Raw genomic sequence first — 23069 nt, 5'->3', positions numbered from 1 at the left:
CGGTGGCGTTTTACCGTGAACCTTTATTTTTATACAAAATACAAAATTCTGAACAAATGGCGCAAATGCTCAGTTCACACAGGTTCAAAAAGTCCATCCCGCATACTTAAGACACCGCGTTTTAATCAACGCCTTTCAGATCAAACACATCTACGTTGCCTGTCATGAGGTTTTTTTTACATTTAAAAACACTAAATTTCTGTTTCGGTAAATTATAATCTATGACGTTTCTTTTCCTTGGCTAATACTCTAAGCACGGGCTCTTTGAACACTGCGTACGGTTTTATGTTCCTTCAGAAAAACTCAAATGAATGCAGCGCCAAGCCTCCTTACAGGGGACAGCGCTGAATGAACGGCCATTAAACTGTGTGTCACTTCATTTAACGGCTGCATTATTCATTCCAGTTATTTTTGAGTTCTCTGCTGAAACCTTTACCGTCCTTTTTCTGTTTCTGTTCCTATGCGGCAATTTCCATGAGCGTGGATAACTTTATTCCCAGCGATAATTCTCAATGCCGTAACTCGCCTCATCCCAACTTTAGCCTGGGACTAACTAGCTACTGACGGGTGTCCAGTGTCCACTTAACACGGCATCTGGATAATCCAGCAGCCAGCAGCTGGCTTAAGTCAGGGATCAGCGGCTCAACACACCACCTGAAACATGAAATACCCCTTAAACCCTTCGAATGTTTTCATTCCGTTAAAAAAGAAACCTTTAGGACAGCGATGTCCTGGGTGTCTGTCCAGCCTAGAAAAACCAAAATTCATCTTTTAAGTATGTTGAAAACTATTGTTAGGAATTGACAAGAAAATTAAATAAGAGACACATTTACAGCAAACTAACCAAACTATGGAAGGAAATGTGAGAAACCAGCGGTTCCAATCGGACGCGCGTGTGCCGCGGGTGGACACGTCCGCCTGCACGAGGACACGTGCTCACTTAACAGTACACGTGGGGACAGTGAGGACTTTGTCTGCGGTTGGACTGCTGCCTTTTCTCTGGCCAAAGCTTCGTGCCCGTGGACGGAGAGGCTCCTGGAGGGGGGGGGGCGGGCGGGCGGGCGGGCGTGACGGCGTCTGGCATGAGGAGGAGGGTCAGAACCGAACAGAACCGAATCGAAACCGCTGAGCGCTGAAATGGTGAAGACTTTCAAAGGAATTTAAAAAAAAAATTTTTTTTAAAACACACAGGCGATGCCTCCGCCCTGCTGTGCGCCAGCGTTTTTTTGGGCCGACCAGCATCCCCCGACGGGTGTGACGTCCAACAAAGTACTCGCGAGTTTCGTCTCTTTAAAATCCCCAAGAAGAACAATAGCGTCTTTTATTAACATTTTAAAACTCCAACCGGCATCGTTGAAGATTCTCTTTAAAATCCGGGCCGGCGTTGATCGTGTTGGAAGTCGGTTGCCGCCACCGCCGCCGCCCCGGCCATAAAATCGAGCGGGTAAATCCGAAGGCTTCCTCACTCGGGACGAACACACTGGCGCCTTCTCTTTCCTTCGTTGCCGCTTTCTTTTGACTCTTGATTTTATTTGCAGAGGGCTTTTGGCTTCCGACACTCGAACAGCAGCGGGTAAATCTGCTCGACGGCCGTGGCCACGTTCTGCACATTTGGTCCTGGGTGAGAGCAGGAGAATAAGCATTAACCCACATAGAGACAAGTGCAGCCTAACGCACAAACACAAAAAGCGGGCACACGCTCCGTCACCCGGGGAGGGGAAAGCCTGGAGGGATCGGGTTATTCGCCGATTCTGCTTGTGACAAGACTATAAAAGTGCATTTTTGCGACGCAGCCTCAAACCGGACGTTGTTTGTGTGCAGGTTGCTATGCGAGTGTGAGAGCTCTACCTGTGACTGTGATGCTGCCAGTGGAGAACACCTGGACCGTGGCCTTTATGTGTTTGATCCTGTACGTGGCAGCCGGATGGAGCTCTGGTTCGTAGCTGATGGATGGAAATAAACACGGGTTAGTTGTTTGTAAACGAAAGGCTTGCAAACCACGGCTCGTCTAAAAACGTCTCGTGCGAGACCACTGCTGCCACCACTAGAGGTCACCCTGTCCTTGCCATTACTGAAAGACTAAAAAGCAAAAAGCGAACAAAGCCATTAGCTTTATAATGCAGGTATTGAGGTGTCAGACTCAATTTAATCAGAGAGCCAATAAAAGAGACATTCATGACGGTGGTTTGTTTTCTTTCCTTAATATCAATGAAACTACTTGTAAATAAATGCTGGGAGAGATCGAGAGGGAAAAGATTTGAATGACAGTGACGACGTGTAGTACCACATTACCTGGCAATGGGTCGGTTTTTTATTGTAAAGTCTACAAGTTGGATCCCAAACGGCATGGAGCACACGGCCAGGACGTTCACCACTTTGAAGGCGGAAAACCTCACCTGGACACACGACACGCACATGCAAATGTATTTAGAATTTCACAACAAAAGGACAAGTCTCAGTCGTACAATCTCGGTCAGTGCTGAATACACGATATCTATAAAGTGAACAGACTTCACGGATTCGTCCCGTGCCTGCGCGGTCTTTCCTCCCCGCAGAGAGAGAGTGGTCGTCTGTCCCCATGCCAGCCTGTGACACAACAACGGTTCTCAAGCGTCTTTTTGTTCTCGGGAGACAAATGCTAATTTTACGAGACGAACCTGATCCGGCAAATTCAACCACTTTGGAAAGAATCGCCTCGGGATCTATTGGGCCTCTCTAAGCACGCTCCCTCCCTGCGGACATAAGCTTATTTTCAATCGGGAGCTCCGAGCAGAGAGCGCTCCCCCACCCGGTCAGGTGCACAGCATCAGTTACTTCAGGCTCAACAGATCTCTCTACCCAACTAATGCAACTTCTCTCCTTCCGCCAGAAAACGACGTGTAATAAACCTGAGAAAATAACTTGAATGACAGTTGAACCTTAAAAAGACAATCTGACGTCTCGTGAATCTTTAACAGATATTAAAACAAGCTCCCTTTTTGCATTCATGTTCCGGTCTTTTTAAACAGAACAGTGAAAAAAAAAAAAGTGGAATCTGTTCCCATGCAGTTAACCAACCGCTCACCTTGAAGCCCAGTTTCTGCAGAACGCGTGCTAACCTGCGAGCACCCAGCTTTGCGTCATCCTCACTGAACAAAGAAAAGAGCAGAGAGCAGTCAGAGAAAAAAACAACAACCGTAGATGATTTGCATTGCAAAAGAGACACATACAGAACCAGAGGCGTCCCGGTGTTGGTTTGAGGTTCGCTGATTGGCCAAAAATGATAACCGCTAGTGTAACACAAGACGAGAACGCTTCTACAGCCGGTCAGTCAACGTCTTACCTTGTCGCTCCGGTGCAGATGATTTTCCCCGAGGACCAGATCGAGGCTGTGATTTTGGGTTTCCGAAGCTTCATCAGCACTTTCTGAAAACCAAAGAGCGGTCCGATTTCAACGCGCAGTCACATGACCCACTCTGTGAGCGACAACGAGGCGGAGCTCAGCGTTTGACTTCCTTACCCCTATTTCGGGCTTATAGATGACATTGGTTCCCTCCAAGGCGATGGTGCGCAGGTTGAGGTGGCACCGGACCCTGAAGGTGGCCACCACGTTGGTGATGATGATATCGAGTGCGTCGTCATTGCCGGGCTCCATGAGGAAGTGTGCGGTGCAGCAAGAGGACCACGGGAGCGTTCTCCTCACACGTTTACCGCCGATGCCACCATCGCGTTTTCACGCACGGACGGACGGGGAGAGAGACGAGTGGAGCTGGAGGGGGAAAAGAAATGGGCCCCGGGGTCTGTTAGTATTAGAGAGTTAGAAGTCATTTTGACATTTGCAATGTCTCTAGGCCTTTTTTAAAAATTTGATTTTCCACGTAATCAATAAATTAACTGACAGAAATGAGTAAACGTTGTTTCTACAGCTGACTGCAAACGTCCCGAAAGGGGCTTATAACGTGGCACATAGTGGCGACACCGATTCACCCGATTCCTCTGCAACGTGGATCCCAATCACTCAAAACACGGATCACAAAGCCATCTGCACATCAGAGGAAGTATTTAAACATTTCGGATTATATTTACAACGTATTAGCTTCCCCGCTGGTGATACAGCTTCATACGTTACCTAGCGCTCCGCAGAAAAAGGCGAATTCACGTTATATATTTGAGGCTAAACGACGTATAAAATGAAAAGTGAAATATGTTGATTGGGGTTCAAGCTCGTCTGGGATGTGAGGTGTGTGTCGGCGTTCCAGCTGACGCGTCGCCCTTCCCGGCGTTGTTTTTATGAAGTAACGCAACTGATGGATGTTTATGGAATTGATGCTAAACTAGCGAACGTTGCTAGGCCGATGCAACCGGCTGTCAAAACGGTTAATCGCAAACTATTCCATCATCACAACATGGCCCGGCCTGAAACGGGACAACCTTACTGACCTTAGCGACTAAAAAACGAAGAGTTATGATACCCCACAACTGCCCGTCGACTGCGGTGAATACAGCTATCGGCTAACTAGCAACAAAGAAAGTGCACAAGCATTAATGAATGAAAAGTTGTTAGCTAAGCTAGCTAGCATGCTAGCTGCGTAGCGTTACGCTGAGGACGAGGGGGGTTTTGCAACTGTTTCCGGGCGGGTTTGCGTGAAAACGGCAAACGTGTGCATGTGGAATGTGTGCTTGAATTCATAAGATACCTCATTGGCAATCTCAGTGCAGTAGAGACATAAACAGCCCGGTCAACGGTGAAAAAAAATCTGCACGGACCCCTGCATCCGTGGACTGGAAGCAAAACCCCTTCCTGTTTTTGGAGTTTCTGAATAAATGCAGGCAATTTATTGAATTTGAAACTTCCGGCAACCCCTTTCAAAATAAAACGGTGCTAACTCACTAAGTTGTTAAACAGAAGGTTACCTTTAGAAATGTTGTATGTGGAGAGCAGAGCATAAGGATAAATTGGAGTCCCATGTATGCCTACCGGGCCAATAAAGCTGATTCCTGCAGCACATATAATGGATTTACTTTCCATTTTTCATTCATTTTCTCCAGGACATATTCTATTCACTGATTAAAAGTTCTACCTGCTCATACAGATATACTTGAACAGAAACCACTGCCAATGAGTTGGTATCTCGCGCAGCCATGCGGACAATGAGGGTCGTCCTGCTGGGAAAGAGAAATTACATTATTTTGACATAATTTGCAACTTGTCTACATCATTTCCTGCAAAGGAAGCTTCTAATTGACATGAGTGGTAAACAGATGAACTAGGGGATTCATTGAGGCTCAAAGTTATAATTTATTCAACAAAAGGTTAAAGTGCTTGTTCACTGTGGCCAAATTCTATGTCCACAAATTTGCCTTTGTGATCATCTATGTCTGCCAATATTACATTTAACAAGCTTATGTTAACACCCTTTTTCCAGATAACAATATGTAACTCCCCCCAGTGTTTATGGCGTATTTACATTCAAACTGTGCGGATTAGTACATCTCTGTGGAAAGTGAGCACATCTGGTCTGTGGGGAATTCTGGACGGACTACAAAAGAGGAAAAGGAGTAAAGTTTGGAGGAAGTTGGGGATGTTTGTGTTATCAATGAGAGAGTTCACAGCCGCTCCCGTGACTCATGAATGAATCCAGTGAATGAATGGTGTCTGGAGGTGTCTGCTCCGGTGTCACATCCCGCAGTGATCAGGACTTTTAGGCATACTGATAATGACTTTGTGGCTGATCATACCTTACCGTAAGATGATTTCACTCGCTCTATTAACACCGCATGAAAGTCAATCTGATAAGTACGACATATCATCTTTTCGAATCGATTATCTTAAACTGAACTTTATGTGCACATTATGTGTGTGCTTTTTAGTGTTAATATCCCTGACTTATTGTTTGCTTATGCACATACACGCATTGCGTCCTGTTACCCAGTTCTTCTGCTTGGACCACTGTAAATACTTCTCCCTCCTGGCCTGCGTCCAAACAAAACAGAAAAATAACTTCTTTGTGATTCAGCCTTGTTATTATTGTTCTTCCTCCCTGGTTACCAAATTGTGTCCTCATCATTGAATCCTCCTGGGCTTCTCTTGGTGAAATACAGCCCCGTAAGTCATCTCGCGCAAGAGCCTCGTTCAGATGTCCCGAGATGTTTACTATAAAGGTTTAGATTTAGATAAGGTTAGGAAAGTCAGACCACTAGCAAAGACGGTGTGCGTGTGTTTGTGTGTGTGTGTTGTGAGGCGGCTGACGCAGGGCGCAGGAGTATGTTTATAGTTTGTTGGGTTGCACATCGCTGAGGCAGCTTATTCCCAAGGGAACAATGCTCTTATTCTCATTAGGTCATAAGATGCAGCCTGTAAACACACAGATGTGAGCACTTATGTCCTAATAGATCCAGAAATGTCTGAGAATAAATAGACGTTCTATCACTGTAACTGCTCTGTGTGTGTGTGTGTGACTGAGGGAAAGTGAGAGATGGATCATTTTTCCTTGTGTCACACCATGCATGTGCTTGGCGTGTGTTTCTGTGTGTGCGTGTAACAATAGTTACGGACTATTGGCTATCTTGAAAAGTTTTTATACATTTATACAGATGATAAGTGCAATGTTAACTTTGGGGAGGAACCCTGGTGAATGGAGGCCACATGTGCACTCATCTCCAGGCCCTAAAAGATGTTTTTTTTCCCTTGGATATCTGTGCGATCTGTATATGATAAAAAGCTGACAGTCACACAATTTTCTCCAAAATCACAATGAAACATACTAATACAAGATTGTTTTGTGCCTTGAGCTTTCCAAAAACACAATCCTTTTAAAAAACGTAGCTGGTCCCAGTCAGCAGATGTGTCTCTGCAGAGATGTTCTGCAGGAGTGACCTCACTGTTGCCTGTAAACTGGGCGTGTTTGTCAGGACCCCAGTGTTCTGTTTATGTTGGGCGTACATCACAGGCCCTTTTCAAAAGGACTCAGACGGCAAAGTTAAACCTTTTGAGAGGCTTTTTGGTAGTGCTGTAAAACTGAGTTCAATACTGCTCTGATGGCTCTGTGGGAACTCTCACTTTTTTCGCAGCAGAGTTTGAAAAGGGTGCAGAAATGAAGGATCCAGGGACGAGGCTGGAAACGACAGAAATGAAAGCACGGGGGGTCTCAAACAATAACAGCACGCGGGAGGAGATAAGACAGTGACCATACCCACCTTAATGGTTGCATCTCTGCATAGATGTGTGCAGACTGCTTCTGCATGCCCACATGCTGCGTGTGTTTACTTATGAGTGAGTGTTTCTGTACGAGACAGAGACGGATAGTGTGTGAGTTGGCCGTGTGGAGGGAATCCAGTGCTCTGGTAGTGCTGCTCTGGGGTCTCCCAGTGTAAACAGAGACGTGGGAACCACCGAGCCTGTTTATATCAATCCAATTCTTACTGGGACCAGTGAGCCAGGCATCAGGGGCACAGCTAGCACACCAGTGTCATGTGCATGCAAGCTCAGCCACATCAAAAAATATATTTTTATTGCATAAATAGAAATGCATGTGTGCAGGATTCCTTTGAACAGGCATCACCTCAAAACTCAGAGACTTTAATTTAGATTTAGATTCTGGGGAAATGATTAATCAAATCAACAATGATGTAAATCCACTGATTCAGTTTACACATTGCAATACTCAAAGTAAATTCAAAATATTTAGGCACATGACAAAGGTGGTTGTTGTCTCAAATAACATGAATTGTTCTATTGAAAACCAACACAAATCAGTAAGTCTGTGAGTTTTATGTACGTTCCAGGGCAAAAACTACATTGCGATACCCAGGAGTTATTTGTATTCACATGACCAAACCTACCATGTGTAGGTTGTGTCTTGAGAGCCAACTCTCTACTTTCTCACTCAAAGTGTTGGGGAGTCTTAACACGTAGGCCAAACAAAAGGAGTTTCTAAAAAGAAGTGAAATCGCCTCATCCTCCCATCAGCTGCAGAGATGAGGCCAACTCAGACACAGAGACAATCACTCAAACGCTCATCATGCCAGATTTACTGACCTAACATTAACAGCACCTGCATAAATGTTATTTTACAGTTCCCCGTTAAGCCATGTTTAGACTAGTTTTGGAAATGATGACGCTGCCATGAACATTATCTGGAGCGATCCAGTCCGATGAGAAAGCACCTGCTTTTTCAAAAATTTGCAATCTTTTGTTCTAGCAAACTCCCTCTCTAAGTTCAAACACTACAAATTAGACTACAATTGCTTTCATGCAAACTGAAGATTCATATGATAAAGTATAGGTTAATATACTTAACCGAGGGATGCCTCGTCTCATGAGTGCTGTACAGTTGACGAGAAAACCATCTAAGGTAAAGAATGAAGAATTTGAAAAGAAAAACAGCACCAGTGTTTAGGAAATGCTTAAAGGATCCCGATGCCCTCTTTTTGTGTCTCTTAACTGGCCCATTAACAAACAACACATTTCCAATGCGCAAGTGGGGGCCAGCGGTCATTTTATCAGCACCCCAAGGAGACAAACACACACGTCCAGTGTTTGGATAAAGAAGGAGCTGCTGTAAGCCCTGCAGAGTGGATTCTTCCTCTCTAGACAACAGAGCGAATCCAAAACAAACTGCTGTAGGAGAAAATTACTAAATTACTCACCTGGTGGCCTTTTGAGATATTGTGTGTGTGTGTGTGTATGTTTGCGATCAGGGGGTTGCATGCACCATTATCACTGTGTGTCTTGATGTATACTATGCATGTCAATTGGAGGGGAGGGTGGGTGCCAAAAGTACCCTCTACCCCCCGTGTGCATGTGCGTAAAGAGTCACAGAAACTTTGTGCTGGTGAGGGTCTGCATTTCGGTGCAATAGGGGGGGGCGGGCGGGGGGGGGGGGGGGTGTTGACATAGAAGGATGTTTTGGGGTGACGTTCGGGGAACAAGTCGGGGTGAAGGTGCAGAATGATGATAGGAAGGAGGGATATGTGATAAGGGTTTGTTGTGTTTTACCAGCTTATACTTTTGGGAGTTTGGTTTTGGTTTCCGTGCCGTTGCGTGTTCGCCGACGTGCACGCACTCTAATTGATCTGCTTTTGCTCATACTGCTGTTTGTGTGCAATGAAATGAAGCAACAAAGATCTCCCACTCATATGAGAGCAACATGCAGGCACAAACGAATGCCTAAGCGCACACACACACACACACACACACACACACACACACACACTGATATCTAAATTAATGGTCTCCTTGGGGAGTCATCCAAAGGCCACGGGCGTTTGGGAGAAAAGATTCTTGGAAAAAGGCTTCATCATCAGAACATGTGCTCATTAGTAACCCCATCTTAGCCGTCCAGAAGAGAGAGAGAGAGAGAGAGAGAGAGAGAGAGAGAGGTGTACACTAAGGAATACGTGGACAAGGTTATATACTTATCATGTTGAAGAGGCATTCACTTTGCAGTCTCTCCAAAGGACGGTGTTTTAGATAGATGGAAGGCGAATGAGGAATCAGCCACGGGGATGAGAAGCATGAGGGAAGAGGATAAACAGTTCAAAGAAAGTCCAAGAGCAAAAAGAAAGAGTAAAACAAATAAATAAAAGATTCTTAGCAAGTTCCACTCCCTCTGTCTCCTGCAGACTCACTCTGCGCAGGAAGTCATTAAAGAGTAAGCTAATAAAGCTCTGTCAGATATATTGTATCCACGTCCTCCACAAGGATATAAAATATTGGCCTCCCATTCTCATCAGACAAGGGGATCAACATTTTACGGGCCTTCGATGTCCTCCTTTGGGGTTCAGAGAGTTTATTGAAGGAATCAACTGTCGTGTTGTTGGTTTTTTAACAAAATTGTTTCCGGTTTGATTGAACATGACTCATGAAAAAGGCACATCCTGGAAAACACGAAGGGTTTAACTGTGGGAATGTTCATCGCAAGGAGTCAGCAACTTCAGCATTGGCGTTTTTTTTTGCCATTAAAGTTATTTGAAGTAACAGAAACCTATATGTCCATATTTCATATGCTTCATGTGGCCAATGCAAATACCCAAATGGCTCTATTTAGATATGTAGATAAAAACGGTTCATTCTAAGCTCCAAAAAACACTCTTATTCCCATTTTGAAATACACATTTTGAAATGTAATTATCTGTTGTCTGTAGTTTCCCCATCATTTTACAATGTCTTTTTTGGTTCCCTACTGGGATCCCTCTATTGGTCCCACCACCAACCAGCAGCTAGACAAAGCCAGCAAAAGCTTGTGAACAAAGTCGAGCACTCAGCTCCTGAAGAGCTGAATATGTCCCTCAAGAGTTGGTGGTGACCAAAACAGAGCTAAAGCTGCTGAAACGAAATTTGAAATGCTCCAAATATTTGATCTCGCACCTTTAAGAGTCAATTCATCCACTCATGTTGAGGGGGAAGTTCACTGGGAGAACTGCAACACTGAATAGAGAATGAGCTGTTTTATTGTTCCAACATTTATTGCAGTGTTTGTGGGAATGCTTGTGGTTCCACTAATTACTAATGATACATGCGGTTTCTTGGTCTGTCTTGTTTTCTTCCCCCCCCCGGATTCAGTTTTTAACATATTTGGACAAGTATTTTATATCTTGCGCAAACAAAGAGACTAGTTTGAGGGGAGAAAAAGCAGCCCCTGTTGCTTCTTCTGTTGATAAGGCGCAGGAAGAGCAGGAAGAGAATCAACTATTCGTGGCCATACTGTCGTTTCATTTCAGCTTGATCGATGAATAGAGATAGATTAAAAATGTTAGGAATAGAAAATAGCAATAAAACATAACGGAGGGATCAAGAAGCAGAAAGAAAGAGTGAGGAGACGCGGTTAATCCAAACAGACGTGTGCCAGGTTATTTTTACGACGGTCCCCTCAGCCATTATCTGCCTGCTCTGTTATGGTTAGGGGTAAATACAGACCTGGGCAATACCAAGGAGGGATAGATTTGTGTGCGTCTGTTAGGTAATGTGTAGTTTTGGGAGCGTGCGTATGTGGTCCTTCTCTCTCCTTCTCTCTCCGGCTCCCCCTGCACCCCCGCAGCCAGAGGGGGAGATAACCACAACAGTTTATTCCATTTCATCAGACGATCTTCGGGCCGTTTTAGCCCTAATGGACGCAGAGCAGAACTGGTCTTTTTATCTTCTTGCTCAATAAAAATCTCAGGGCCGGTCTGCTCATGAGACTGCCTGTCTCTGGGCTAAATAAATATCTGCGTATTGCCGGAGCTGGTGAGTGGGGGAAAAGACATGTTTGAGTAAAGTCTGTGTGTTTGTGATAAGTGAAGTAGGGGGGGGAAGTTTCTGTGGGAAACAATCGTATGTGTGAGAGGGAGAGAGAAGACTTGAACATAGTCGCACGATATCTGGCATCAGACTCATCTGTGAGCTCTCCAAACACCTGTGTTTAAGGCGCGGAGTGAAGATAAACGAGAGCTTTAAACTTAGACATACGATAAAATGAATCTGTGCGTGTGTGTGTGTGTGCGCGCGTTTAGATGCTGGGTGCAGAAAGATGTGGCGTTGTGTATTTAAGAGACCTGCATTTTATCATTCAGTGCTTATTTAAACACGCATTTCAGCGTTGCCTATATGCGGCTACGCAGCATTTTAGTTTACAAACACCTGCTACCTCGGGGGAAAGCCAACAACCATGTGTTTAGGCACGTGTGTGCGTGTAGGTGTGTGTGTGTGTTCTCACCCCATCTGGCCATGTGCGAGCGGGTGCTGGAGGAGCAGAGGTGACGGTGAGTTTGGAGCTGCAGAGAAATGATCGGGAAGGTTTATTGTCTTTAATTAGCATGCAGGGGGAAAGAGATAGATAAGGACCACCATCTCGCTGATAGATCTGCTCGTTTTCTTTCCCAAACTAAGAAGAAACAGTGTAGTAAAAAAAGCAAGGTGAGGCCTCATCAGTCATGGAAAGGTCCAGATGCCTTCAGATAGACCTTTGCTCAAAGTAATATAATGATTGAAGAGTACACTGGGAATAAATGCACCGCCATGACCTGCATTCAACTAAATAAAAGTTAAGTTAGCTCAAATTTGCCCACTGAAAGTAAAAGGACCCTGTTTTGTCTTTTACATGTTATATTATCATACATGATCATTTGGACAAATCTCGAATCAACAAAGAAAACAAGCAATCTTACAACTCTGCAGCAGTTTGTTTACCAACAAAGAGGGGTTTTAAAAAGGGGATCCAGCAGTGTCATAGTTCATATCAAAATTCTAAAAAATCAAATGTAGTGTTTGACAGTTTTCATTTCCATGCACATTTCCAGATGAGTCACTTTTGCTACATAACAGCAATCTCATGGCTGTGAAGTTTACCTGCTGGCATTTTACTAAAATGATCTGACAAAAGTGACTCAATAACTAATGCAAATAGCTACAATCCAATCATTACATATTTATTAACAAAGCGCAAAGCAAAAACAAACGCCAACTCATTAACATATGTCGGCAAACTATTAACGATTAAAGCGTTATAGGGATGATGTTGATGAAACCGAGGGAGAAACACAAGCGCACACAAACATTCCTACACACTTCTCAACTCTTGAGATACACACCGCTGCTGTCAAATAAATAAGCCAAACATTAAATACAAATCAAACAGCTGGACAGTGGATACACAACAGCGACAGAGATATTTTGCCTAATATTTCTAAGCAAGTGAGAGGAAGTGGATATGGATGTGTGCACGTGCGTGTGTGTGTGTGTGTGTGTGTGTGTGTGTGTGTGTGTGTGTGTGTGTGTGTGTGTGATACACTCAAGACATTCTTGGAAATATGAGAATAATTGATGGCACACTTTTTATCCCACCTCTTTGCAACCACAAACAATTCAATAATCTTCTGGGAAAAGAAACAAGAAGAAAGGCAGAGGGAGGGATGGAGATTAATATGCATAAACACACGGCACAAAGTAATAATAAATAGAGGAAAGTGGAAAAAATGTGGAATCATACTGGCAAAAACAAATTCAAGCGCTGCTCAGTCTGCATATCGACCTTTAAGTTCTCATTCCAACCAAACTAAGGAAAGAAATAAACACTGTTCCATGTTTAGTGGAAGCACCCGTATTCTCGGAAAGAATACCTGTTCAAAGGGTCCATTTCGTCCCTGCACAAACTCACAAGTGCAGAGCATCACATCTTTCAAGGGTCACCCTGTAACGACCTTTCTCTTTCTCATAAATGCATGAAGTGTGGTGTCATCAGAGAAATCTGTATTCAGCATCATAACCTCATGATGAAACGCTATGTGCTGTAGTAGAGAGGTCACCGTCTGTCTGTGATCACCGCATGAAGGTGAGGTGCTGTTGTGTCTGTCCTCGGCTAAGTGGACCTGTCTGTTAGCTGCACCGGAGCTTGGGTCACACCCGCAGTGACACAAACAAACACATGCACACACTAATGAGCTAATGTGCACACACACACACACACACTAGTCTGCTTCCTGCTTTGGGACTTGGGTTCATAGGATCTTAACGCTCCCTTGGGATTTGATGCTGAATGTGTGTGTGTGTGTGTTAGAGGCTTTTTGTATCACAACTCACATCTCACCTCTTGGTCATCTCCTGTTAGCCTCCGGTAGCATTATATCTGCATCTCATGGGAGAACTGACACACTCACACATGCTCACACACACACACACTCATGTACACAACACACCATCACTTCACGCCACAAACCGCTAATTCCACATTCTTCTGTCTTTCTTTTATTTGTTCTTTCTTTCTACTTTTCTGTCATAAAGACAACCAAAGGCATGCCGTGTTGCATTACACCAGTGTTGGAAATCAGGCTTTCACGGCTGTGCAGTGGGAGGGTGTGTGTGTCCATGCAAGTCAAATATTTGCACACGCGTTCCCTCCCTGAACATCGAGACGAGAGGCGTATCGGCGGAGCAGCCCTGGTGCAGCCGGGATGCTGGGCCCGGTGGGGGCGACGGCTCCCCTGCGGGACCTGGGGGGGAGATTGTAGGCTGGAAGGGAGACAGCCAGGGGAGGAGGGTGATGTGCGTAATGTCTTCGCCCAGAAAGGCGTTGGTTTTCATTCATCTGGGGCAGTTAACACCCTGGCTATCAGCAGCTTTTGGCCGGTTTATCCGGAGATATCGGCAGGTTACGTGGGTGTATCTTACCCGAGCCTGGAGTTTGTTCACAAGAGCAGGCTAACCCCCCCCCCCCTCCCACCTCACCCTCTTGCCACAGAGACAAAGACACGTGCATGGATGCAGAAAACACAGCCCTCAGTGTGCTGCCTTCAGGGACTGCTCATATCGCTCTTCCTGGGGTCTGATAATGCTCTGTCTCCCTTTAGCACAGTGAGCTACAGTAATTACCCCTGAATGTCATAGTGTGTGTGTGTGTGTGTGTGTGTGTGTGTCCGTGGTCTGTTTATGAGTGTGAAACTATGAGCTAACCCGACCACGTAGACAGAGGAGATATGATGTGATGAGATCATTTCATCTGCAGGAACAAAAAAAAAAAAAACGAAATCCGTTTTTTCTTCCTTCAAAATGAACTAAAAGTCAAATGTAATAATAAATATGATAGAGCACGGACAAACACGTTTTCTGGTGAGTGTTCTGGAATTTTTGCACCTTATTTAATGTGTTACAGAAATGTCGACATGTATAAACAGACTCGCACACCTGTCGCTCTGGGCGACTTATTCCCCCGCTGACTAATGAGGAGGAAGAGGATCAAAGCACCGAACCTGATCCAGCCAATAAGGGCGCAGCACTGTTTATCATCCCTCTCCATCATCGCCCCGCATGTTAACAACAGCCTGAGTGATCAGGTGTGAATAATATCAGTGACGGTCAAGTGTTACACAGATAATTAGGTGTGTAATGAAAATCCTGACGTTGCATCCCCTTCATTTACAGAGGAACAGAGATATGAAATGATTCGGTCGTGCATAATCTGTACTTTGGATAAACTTCCCTGGAGCCCTCGAGTGATTTGTCTGCGCAATCCTCCTGTGAATCTTAAATCCTCAATGCAAGCTCTAAAAGTAGTGTTGGATATCTGTAACACTTCAAAAAAAGACACCATAAATCTGGAGGATGAGCTAATAAAAACATTTTTTTTAATAATTGTCTAAAGATTTAAACCTTTCAAATATCAGTTTAGATTTGAAAACAACGAATCACAGAACATGAATCACAATCTAGCTTTGCCAGATACATATAATACTATTTAATAGACACCGATACCCTTGACACAACAACGTAGAATTGTTATTTGTCTTAGATGAGGCTGAGAGTCGGCGGTGTCGCCTGTTGAAAATGAAATGTCCCGTGCGTTTATTGTCTCACACACAAGGAAAACTACACCTGTTAATGGTTCTATAAACGGGATTCAGAACATTTACTCAGCAGACATTGCTGCTCTTCCTCCGTGTGTGTGTTTGTGCTCATGTGTGTGTGTGTGTGTGTTGTAGACCGACCTTCTCTTTGCTCTGTTAATAGACAAAACCCATTTCAGAGTCCTTTGTTGTCCCACTGGACACTTGTTGCATGTGGTCGCTCACGCCGTCGACTCGTCTGAAGGCCACATGTGTAACGGTAACTTTCAATCCCGTCTCTGCACTTGTTGAGGTTGGATTATAACATTTATTTACAGCCCACTGGGTTCCAACGCCCTCAGTGCCTCTGGGAGGAAACGCCGACGTGCCACGCTGGGGTGTAAACAAAGCCAAACAACAACACATCTCCGGTTCGCCGTCGCTTCAGGTTCGGCTTTAAAACACCGATTTTAACAGGATCGAGTGTGCGGCCTGCAAGGTGGCTTAAAAAGAGTGTTTATTCTCAAATGTTTTGACTCCATTTGTTTTGGCTGCACGGAGGTGAGCAGACATCCAGCAACAGGGAGTGGAGTTAGTAGTGGGGACAGTGGAGGAAGAGGGGGGACGGGGGGGCAAATGGCTGCTGTGAAGGATTTAGTAGGGGTGCTGGGACTTTGTAGGATCAAACCACACACACACACACACACACACACGTATAAACTGCGTGAAATAGAGACCCGAGCAGTGTCCATTCTGCGTGTTTATAAGCTGTAGACTCAATCACAGTGACAGAGACCAGACCTTTGCCCCCGAAACCCGGCACTGTCCCACAATGCCCTGCTGCCCTACAGTGCTGACGAGTGAAGACACACACACACACACACACAGACACACAGCGTTTTTATCAGTGCATCCGATCACCAGGCCACGAGTGCGGCCAGAGGTTGCGACAGAGGTTAAAAAAGTGCCGTACTGTAGCGGCGCACACAAACACACTCGGGCTGCAGCTGCGCCGCGTCTCACTTACTTCCGACAGGCCACTTTGGGCACTCGGCCAATTCAAGTTCAAGCCGATGCAACTTAAGCAACGGTGCGTGTGTCTTTTTTTCAGGCCGCCCGTTAAGAGCAAGCCGTGGTCGGTGTGCTTGGCGGCGTCTCTGCAGTCGGCCCCCTTTCACTGCTGTGTTTCCCTCCGTTGCCTCTTTCCCACGGCTGATCCGCTACTGACCTCCATCTATCTGTCTCTGGCTTGTCCGCCTGTCCTTTACAAACGGCTTTCAGGAAACCGTTAAATAGAGAAAGATCGGAAAGACCATTTATTTTTGTGTAATCACTTTGCTGCTCGTGTTCGTTTGATCCAACAGCTCCTCAGAATACCCGGTTCTTCCTATTTCCCGCTGGTTTCTGCGCTGAGGACACAAAGTCAAGGACGCACGTACACAAATGTATCGGCCTTCCGTCCACGTGGATCTTTGATACCTAAAGTCTTACACCCGAAACTGTAAGACCGGACATAAATCTCAAAACGGCCTTGTTGTCTGGACTTTTGGGAGACTGTGACCGGGTCGGGGGGGGGAGGGGGGGGGTGTGTTGCAGCGTATTTTGTTGCCTCTTAAAGGGGTCAGTATGATCAGTATGATTCTTCTCACCTGCGCAAAAATAATTTGTGGCGAATTGTGGAATGTGGAACCAGCACGTTTTCCTTTCTCCGGGCTAACACAACGTCCAACACAACATGGCAGGTTTGTGATTGTCAAAACAGTTTAGCGTGCGCGCTTAAACCCCCCAATCGGGTGGTTGGTTTCCACCTGTGCGGGTCAGTCGCGCTGCACCTTTTCTACAGAATTCATGCAGAGTTGGAGGAAGCCAGAGAGGTTGAAGCCTTTGTTTTGCTTTTTTTTTTTTGCATTGGTTTCTATTTGGCTCGTCTCACCGTGTCTCATCCTCTCCCGCTTTGATTGAAAACCTGTTGTTGAGAATAAACAAAAGAAATATTTGACATTTCACAGATTCTGACATTCACCGACGCGTCGACCCAATTTACCGTCCCGTCCACAGATATTGTGAAATCCAATAGATTTCCCCACAGATGCACACACTTGTGAGGATAATGTGTGCACACATTCCAGGGACCAAATACACTCCATCTCCCTCACGCATCAGTACAAGACTTCCAGGTCATTAACCGAAACTGTGACAGAAAATCTGTCTTATTCTGGAGGATCGCTGCTTGCCTCCCACCGGATGTTCCTGCCACTGAATATCAAAGGATTGTAGCGTTTTTGAAATATAATTTTAGATGCACACTCCCATAAACATCTTCATAATTCTCTATTATTGCCTGGTGTTTCCGTCACATATGAACCCCCCCCCCCTTCCCCACATATGCTTTCTCCACTCCCTTATTGTACTTTCTGCAACCTTTCTTTCAGTTGTTTTACTTTGATTTTTCTTCTTTTTTTTGGAGCTACTTGAACTGAGGCGGAAACCAACTTGTGCACGAGTGTGTTTGCAAATGTGTGTGTGTGTGTGTGTGTGTGTGTGTGTGTGTGTGTGTGTGTGTGTGTGTGTGTGTGTGTGTGTGTGTGTGTGTGTGTTGGGGGAGTACGGCTGTGATAAAGGACAGGGAACTGGAGGGCTTCGACATAGATGGATGATGTTTTTCTCACCCCGAGCCTCACTCTGAGATTACAGTTTCTCATTGTGTTCTTTGCAGCCTCCAAGAAACTACTTTCTGTCTTATTTCTTGTTTTTATTTCATTTTTTTTAACCACAAGAGAATACAAGTGGAATGTTTTTTCCAATAAATAGGCAAATATTTTCGTCCCTTGTTGTCAGTACGCCAATTCCAATTGTTTGACAGAGGCTTCTTAAATGTCAAACGGAAAACTGAATATAGCTTTCGTTTTGTGAAACACTGACACCTTCCAAACGTGAACATGAGACATCTAAGCTGCGGCTTGGATACTGTACTTAAATAAACCCCCTTTAGTGGCCCGCTATGCCAACTCATGCTCTTGACACCGATGCAGGCTGTGAAGGTTTGCTCAGCAGCACCTTAAAGAATCACCAGCGTCTCCGTCATCACGGCTACAATATTCATTTTGCCCCAGAAGGAAATCCCCATCGCAGCAACACACGCATCCGAATGTGTCTGTGTGCATACGTGTGTGTGTGTGTGTGTGTGTGTGTGTGTGTGTGTGTGTGTGTGTGTGTGTGTGTGTGTGTGTGTGTGTGTGTGTGTGTGTGTGTGTGAGAGAGGGAGAATTGATAATGGCCCGAGGCATCAGGTGTCCCCCAGTGTGGCCCCGTGAGCAGCATCTGGAACCCGTCCCTCTGTGGTGACATCATAAAACCAGCCTAACCTTTGACCTCACACCGGCTAATTAGCAGAGTTGTCCTTCCATAACTGCCAGGGTCCCCTCTGCCCCCCCCCCCCCCCCACCCCCCTTCTCCACCTGTTGCTTCACGTCACTGTGCGACTGGAGGACAAACGGCCACTGAGAAGGTTTCCCTAAACACTTACTTGTACATTCTTTGCCCCCCCCCCCCCCCCCCCCCCCGTTCCCATGACGAGCCGTAACCTTTTGCAAGTTGCTCCGCTGACATTACGCGGAGGTTTGTGTTTTATCGGCGTGCCCGGGGGGGAGAAAAAGGGATGCGCTCTTTTGCTGTGAGCTAGTTTAGTTTGCCTCTCACTCCCTGACTCCCTCTGTTGTTCTCTGGTGGTTCCATGTATCTCGGAGGCGATCATCAATCTAGCAGACTCTATTATTACTTTTTCACAAAGTGCTTTGATTTTCCAGCCCACCCAGGAGATTGATCCCCCGCCTTCCTCTCTTTGCTCTCCCTCCGTCCCATCACCTATATTCCTCTCCCTCTTCTCCGGTCTGCTACGTGCAGCACCATCTATCCCTTTATTTTACTGGAATACCAATCAGAGCTTATTTACAAAGTGCTTTCTCCTCTTTCGGAATTGTTGAATTATTTCAAGATGTCACCAATTTCCAACTGGAAATTAAACTCCACGTTCAGAGCCCTCCTGTGTTGTGTCAATTCTAGTGGTTAAAATGTAGTGCTGGTGCCTATTTGGATGGCCTGTGACACCGGAAGCAGAGGGGTTAAAGGCCAGCTCTCAGGAGACACCCCTCTCATCCGCGCACACGCTTCAGCTGTGGATGTGTTAAGACATAAGCCCTCACACACACACACACACACACACACACACAAAAGCCGGCCTCCCGGCAAGAGAGATCTTCATGTAGATGTTTATATATATAAAAAAAGAAGTCTGCAGAATGCACATGAATGCCGTCCTTATATCTGTGGTGGAACGCAATGTTTTCCACTTAGAGCAGCAGCTCCGGGGACTCTTTGGTTGGACTTGGCCCCTGAGTGGAACCGGGCATGGAGCATCGGTGTGGAATGATGTGGAAGGCCAAACAGGGGATTGTGGGTGCCGGGTGTCCATTACATCAGAGGGGACCAAGGCGCCAGTTTGCCATTTGAGACGTGACACCCCCTTGTCCTTGCACTTTATCCCGTTAACTGGCAAGATGTGCTGAAAGTTACGTGGGCCCTCGAGTGGGACGGGATAAAAGCAAATACTTTGGAATTTTAATTGTCAGGTTGAGTCTCTGAGAATTAAACATATTGATTCATGATTAATGTAAAAGTGAAAATGCCCCACTTATTAAGAAGCAGCGGCAGTTTTTTTTAAGATAACAGAAAACAAGATATTCACATTTGGGATGTTTCCCTCCAATTTCAAGATTATGAAAATAAAACATCAATAAAATTAAAGTTCCCCCTCGAAGTTTGGGGGGAAATGGTTGCAATGGTGATTTTTATCTGATGCATCAAAAAGGGACATTGCCACCACTTCAAAAATGAATTACCACCCCAACTATTTGTTTTGCATTACTTCAGTAATATTGGTAACCACGTCAGATGGGCCACCGAGGCAATATTAAATATTATTATTATTAAATATTATTAATTAACCATCTTTCTGCACTTTTCTGCACAATGGAATAAACTAGTCGGCTCTCTTGGGGTCCTGGAACCCTTAGAGGACCAACCTGCACCAGTGTCTCCTCCCAGCATGAGGTAACGCCCTCTCTGGCCACATGAAGATATAAAGTCCGTTCCTGTCCCCCCCCCCCTCCCACTTTCTTCACGTTGATGAACACATCTCCAAGGCGTGTGTTCGGTTGCCCTGTTCCGTCCTTGTCCAGCCTCGGCGTCCTGCTCCCATGCTTTGAGTCCGCTCCGGTTGGAGACAGTTCACCATGTCCACCGGGTCTCTCAGCGATGTCGACGACGAGCTCCTGGACGGCATCCTTAAGTTTGGCTCCTCCGGCAAAGACTCCAACGACAGCACGGAGGAGAGCTCCAACTGCGAGGGCGCCGGCGCAAACGACGCGCCGGGCAAGAAACGGAAGACAGCGTCCCGGAAAACGGCACCCAAGGGTGTGGCGCAGCAGGAGGGCAAGCACGGACAGAGAAACGCGGCCAACGCCCGGGAGAGAGCCAGGATGCGCGTCCTGTCCAAAGCATTCTCCCGCCTGAAGACGACCTTGCCCTGGGTACCGGCGGACACCAAGCTCTCCAAACTGGACACACTGCGCCTGGCGTCCAGTTACATCGCGCACCTCCGGCAGATATTGGCCAATGACAAATATGAAAACGGATATATCCACCCCGTTAACCTGGTGAGCACGAGGGTTAAAGTGTGGGAGGGGTGGGGGACCCAGATGGAAGTTTGAGTGACGTTTAGATGAATCGGATTTTTGTTTTAAATACTTATGATCGTGTGTCTTCATAATGTTCCATGAGACTTAGATTTATGAGGATTCCAACAGACTCCTGACTACGAACCACGGTGATAGTTTAGTGAAGCAGGTGCATGAGAGGGGAAAACAATTGATATGTATACTGACTGTATGACCAGGAATCCGAAGTATATTGCGAATTAAAATACCAGCTGCAGTAACACTGGACCTTAAATGACTTAATTAAAATATAGTTTTTATTTTAATTCTGCAATATCAAATATCACAGCCTAGAAGACCACCTTTTAAAAAGACCCCTTTGAAATGACATATGGGACCAAACAAACATAAGATGCATTTAAATGGGTTATACCATTCTTAATGCAATGCATAAACATCTGGCGCTATCCATTCCTGCCTGGAATCCATTATGTTCATCCTGAAGGTGATTGTTCGTCACATAATTGACCTTATCTTTTGCTTAACATGGTTTTGACTGCTTGACGCATTAGCATTCCAGTGGGTACTGACTGATTGTGTCCCCCCCGCAGACGTGGCCCTTCATGGTGGCAGGTAAGCCGGAAAACGACTTGAAGGAGATGCTGAACACGACGAGGTTGTGTGGAACGACGGCCTCATAACGAAACCCGGCGGACACACCCGTGCGTTTTTTTTTTTTTCAAAGGACCATAAGTAAAAAAAAAAGATTGTGACGGACTTGAACGTCTCATCTCGGCCGCCTTTGAGTGGGAATAACGGAGAGACGTCTCCTTCGTTCCCGTAATGACAAGTTCAATTTTATTTAAATGCATTCTGTCACCTAACGTTGTCTTTGCTGGTTCAAAGATCAACTGCGTGCTTTTTTTTGGTTATACAGCGCAGATGCATTTTTTACTCATGCGGGCCTTTTTTTTGGCAGCTGCATTATGATGGATGGATGTGCACATGAAACGCGTCCACTTCCTCAAATTGTACAGATTACATGTGTATAAAATATATTTGTATCACTTTTACACCTTGTGGTTTTCTTTTTATTCGGTTTGATTTCCCTGTGTGGGCCGACGCTGTGACCCAGTAACCCCTGTTATCACTTCACTCCTTCACAATAGCAGAACCCGAGCTGCGACCAAGCGGCAGTGCAGATAAGTCTCTCTCTGTTGTTTCTAACAGATAACAGTGGACGCGGTTGTCAGTGCATAAACACACTTTTCCCTCCAAATACTATTTGGAACTTTAAAAGCAGTTATTGCTCTGCTGCTTTAGTCAAATTAAAAGTATCTTTCTGCCCCTTTTCATCGATAAATGCGTGAACGCGGTTGACGAAACGGTGCAAAATCTATAAATAACGAATACTAGTTTCCTTTCACTTTCAAATGTACAGATATATGTTAAGGCCATACGCTCTATAGCTTTATGTGAGGCCAACAGCACACAACACACGTGCATCTAAAGAACATCCAACGTTGTGTTAATTGTAACGGATGCGCCCTGATTGGATATCGGCTATTTTAGATTCAGCCAATCAGAAGTAAAGAGCTCAGCGGCGCGAATTTGTTTGAGGTCAGACGACATTTTACACGTTTTAAAAATATTCAAAAGCCTGCGGGCAGAGCTTTGATCCCGCGTAGAAGAGTTGTTTTAATTCGCCCGGGTTATGACCGCTATGTTTACATCATGGAGGCAGTTATTGATGTAGTCTGACACGTGGCCAGACCTTTTCTTTCGTTCTTTTTTTCTACCCAGATTCCCTCTCGTTTTACCCCCCTATCTGTATTTATAGATATATCTATATATCTATTTTAAAAACATAGCGGAAAAAATGCATCCCACTCTAAAGGCCATGTTCCAATATCACACTTTGTACTATTTTAAAGATGAGCAAAATTGTATTGTATTGGTTAGTCATTTAATATACTTAGCCTATGGTTTTATTTAAATTCTATAAAATTCCATTATATTTCAGAGATACATATTGCTCCACTATTTACATATTGTTCAGCCAGATTCTTTCATGTGTTA

General features: G+C 45.2%; 2 protein-coding genes across 2 annotated transcripts; one reads left to right on the top strand and one right to left on the bottom strand.

Moving 5' to 3' along the window:
* Positions 1-3: 3 nt before the first annotated feature.
* tbpl1 (TBP-like 1) lies at positions 4-4912 on the bottom strand. The gene is made up of 7 exons (XM_040160191.2): positions 4677-4912; positions 3500-3748; positions 3323-3405; positions 3065-3128; positions 2293-2396; positions 1849-1943; positions 4-1617 (listed from the first exon to the last, which is right to left on the bottom strand). Exons 2-7 carry the CDS (start codon positions 3632-3634, stop codon positions 1529-1531), a joined length of 570 nt encoding a protein of 189 aa, XP_040016125.1. The 5' UTR covers positions 3635-3748; positions 4677-4912; the 3' UTR covers positions 4-1528.
* Positions 4913-20432: 15520 nt separating this feature from the next.
* tcf21 (transcription factor 21) lies at positions 20433-22063 on the top strand. The gene is made up of 2 exons (XM_040161355.2): positions 20433-20990; positions 21602-22063. Exons 1-2 carry the CDS (start codon positions 20568-20570, stop codon positions 21689-21691), a joined length of 513 nt encoding a protein of 170 aa, XP_040017289.2. The 5' UTR covers positions 20433-20567; the 3' UTR covers positions 21692-22063.
* Positions 22064-23069: the final 1006 nt, after the last annotated feature.

This window comes from Gasterosteus aculeatus, chromosome 18, assembly GCF_964276395.1.
Source record: "Gasterosteus aculeatus chromosome 18, fGasAcu3.hap1.1, whole genome shotgun sequence".
NCBI lineage: Eukaryota > Metazoa > Chordata > Actinopteri > Perciformes > Gasterosteidae > Gasterosteus > Gasterosteus aculeatus.
This window is presented reverse-complemented; position numbering and strand designations above follow the sequence as displayed.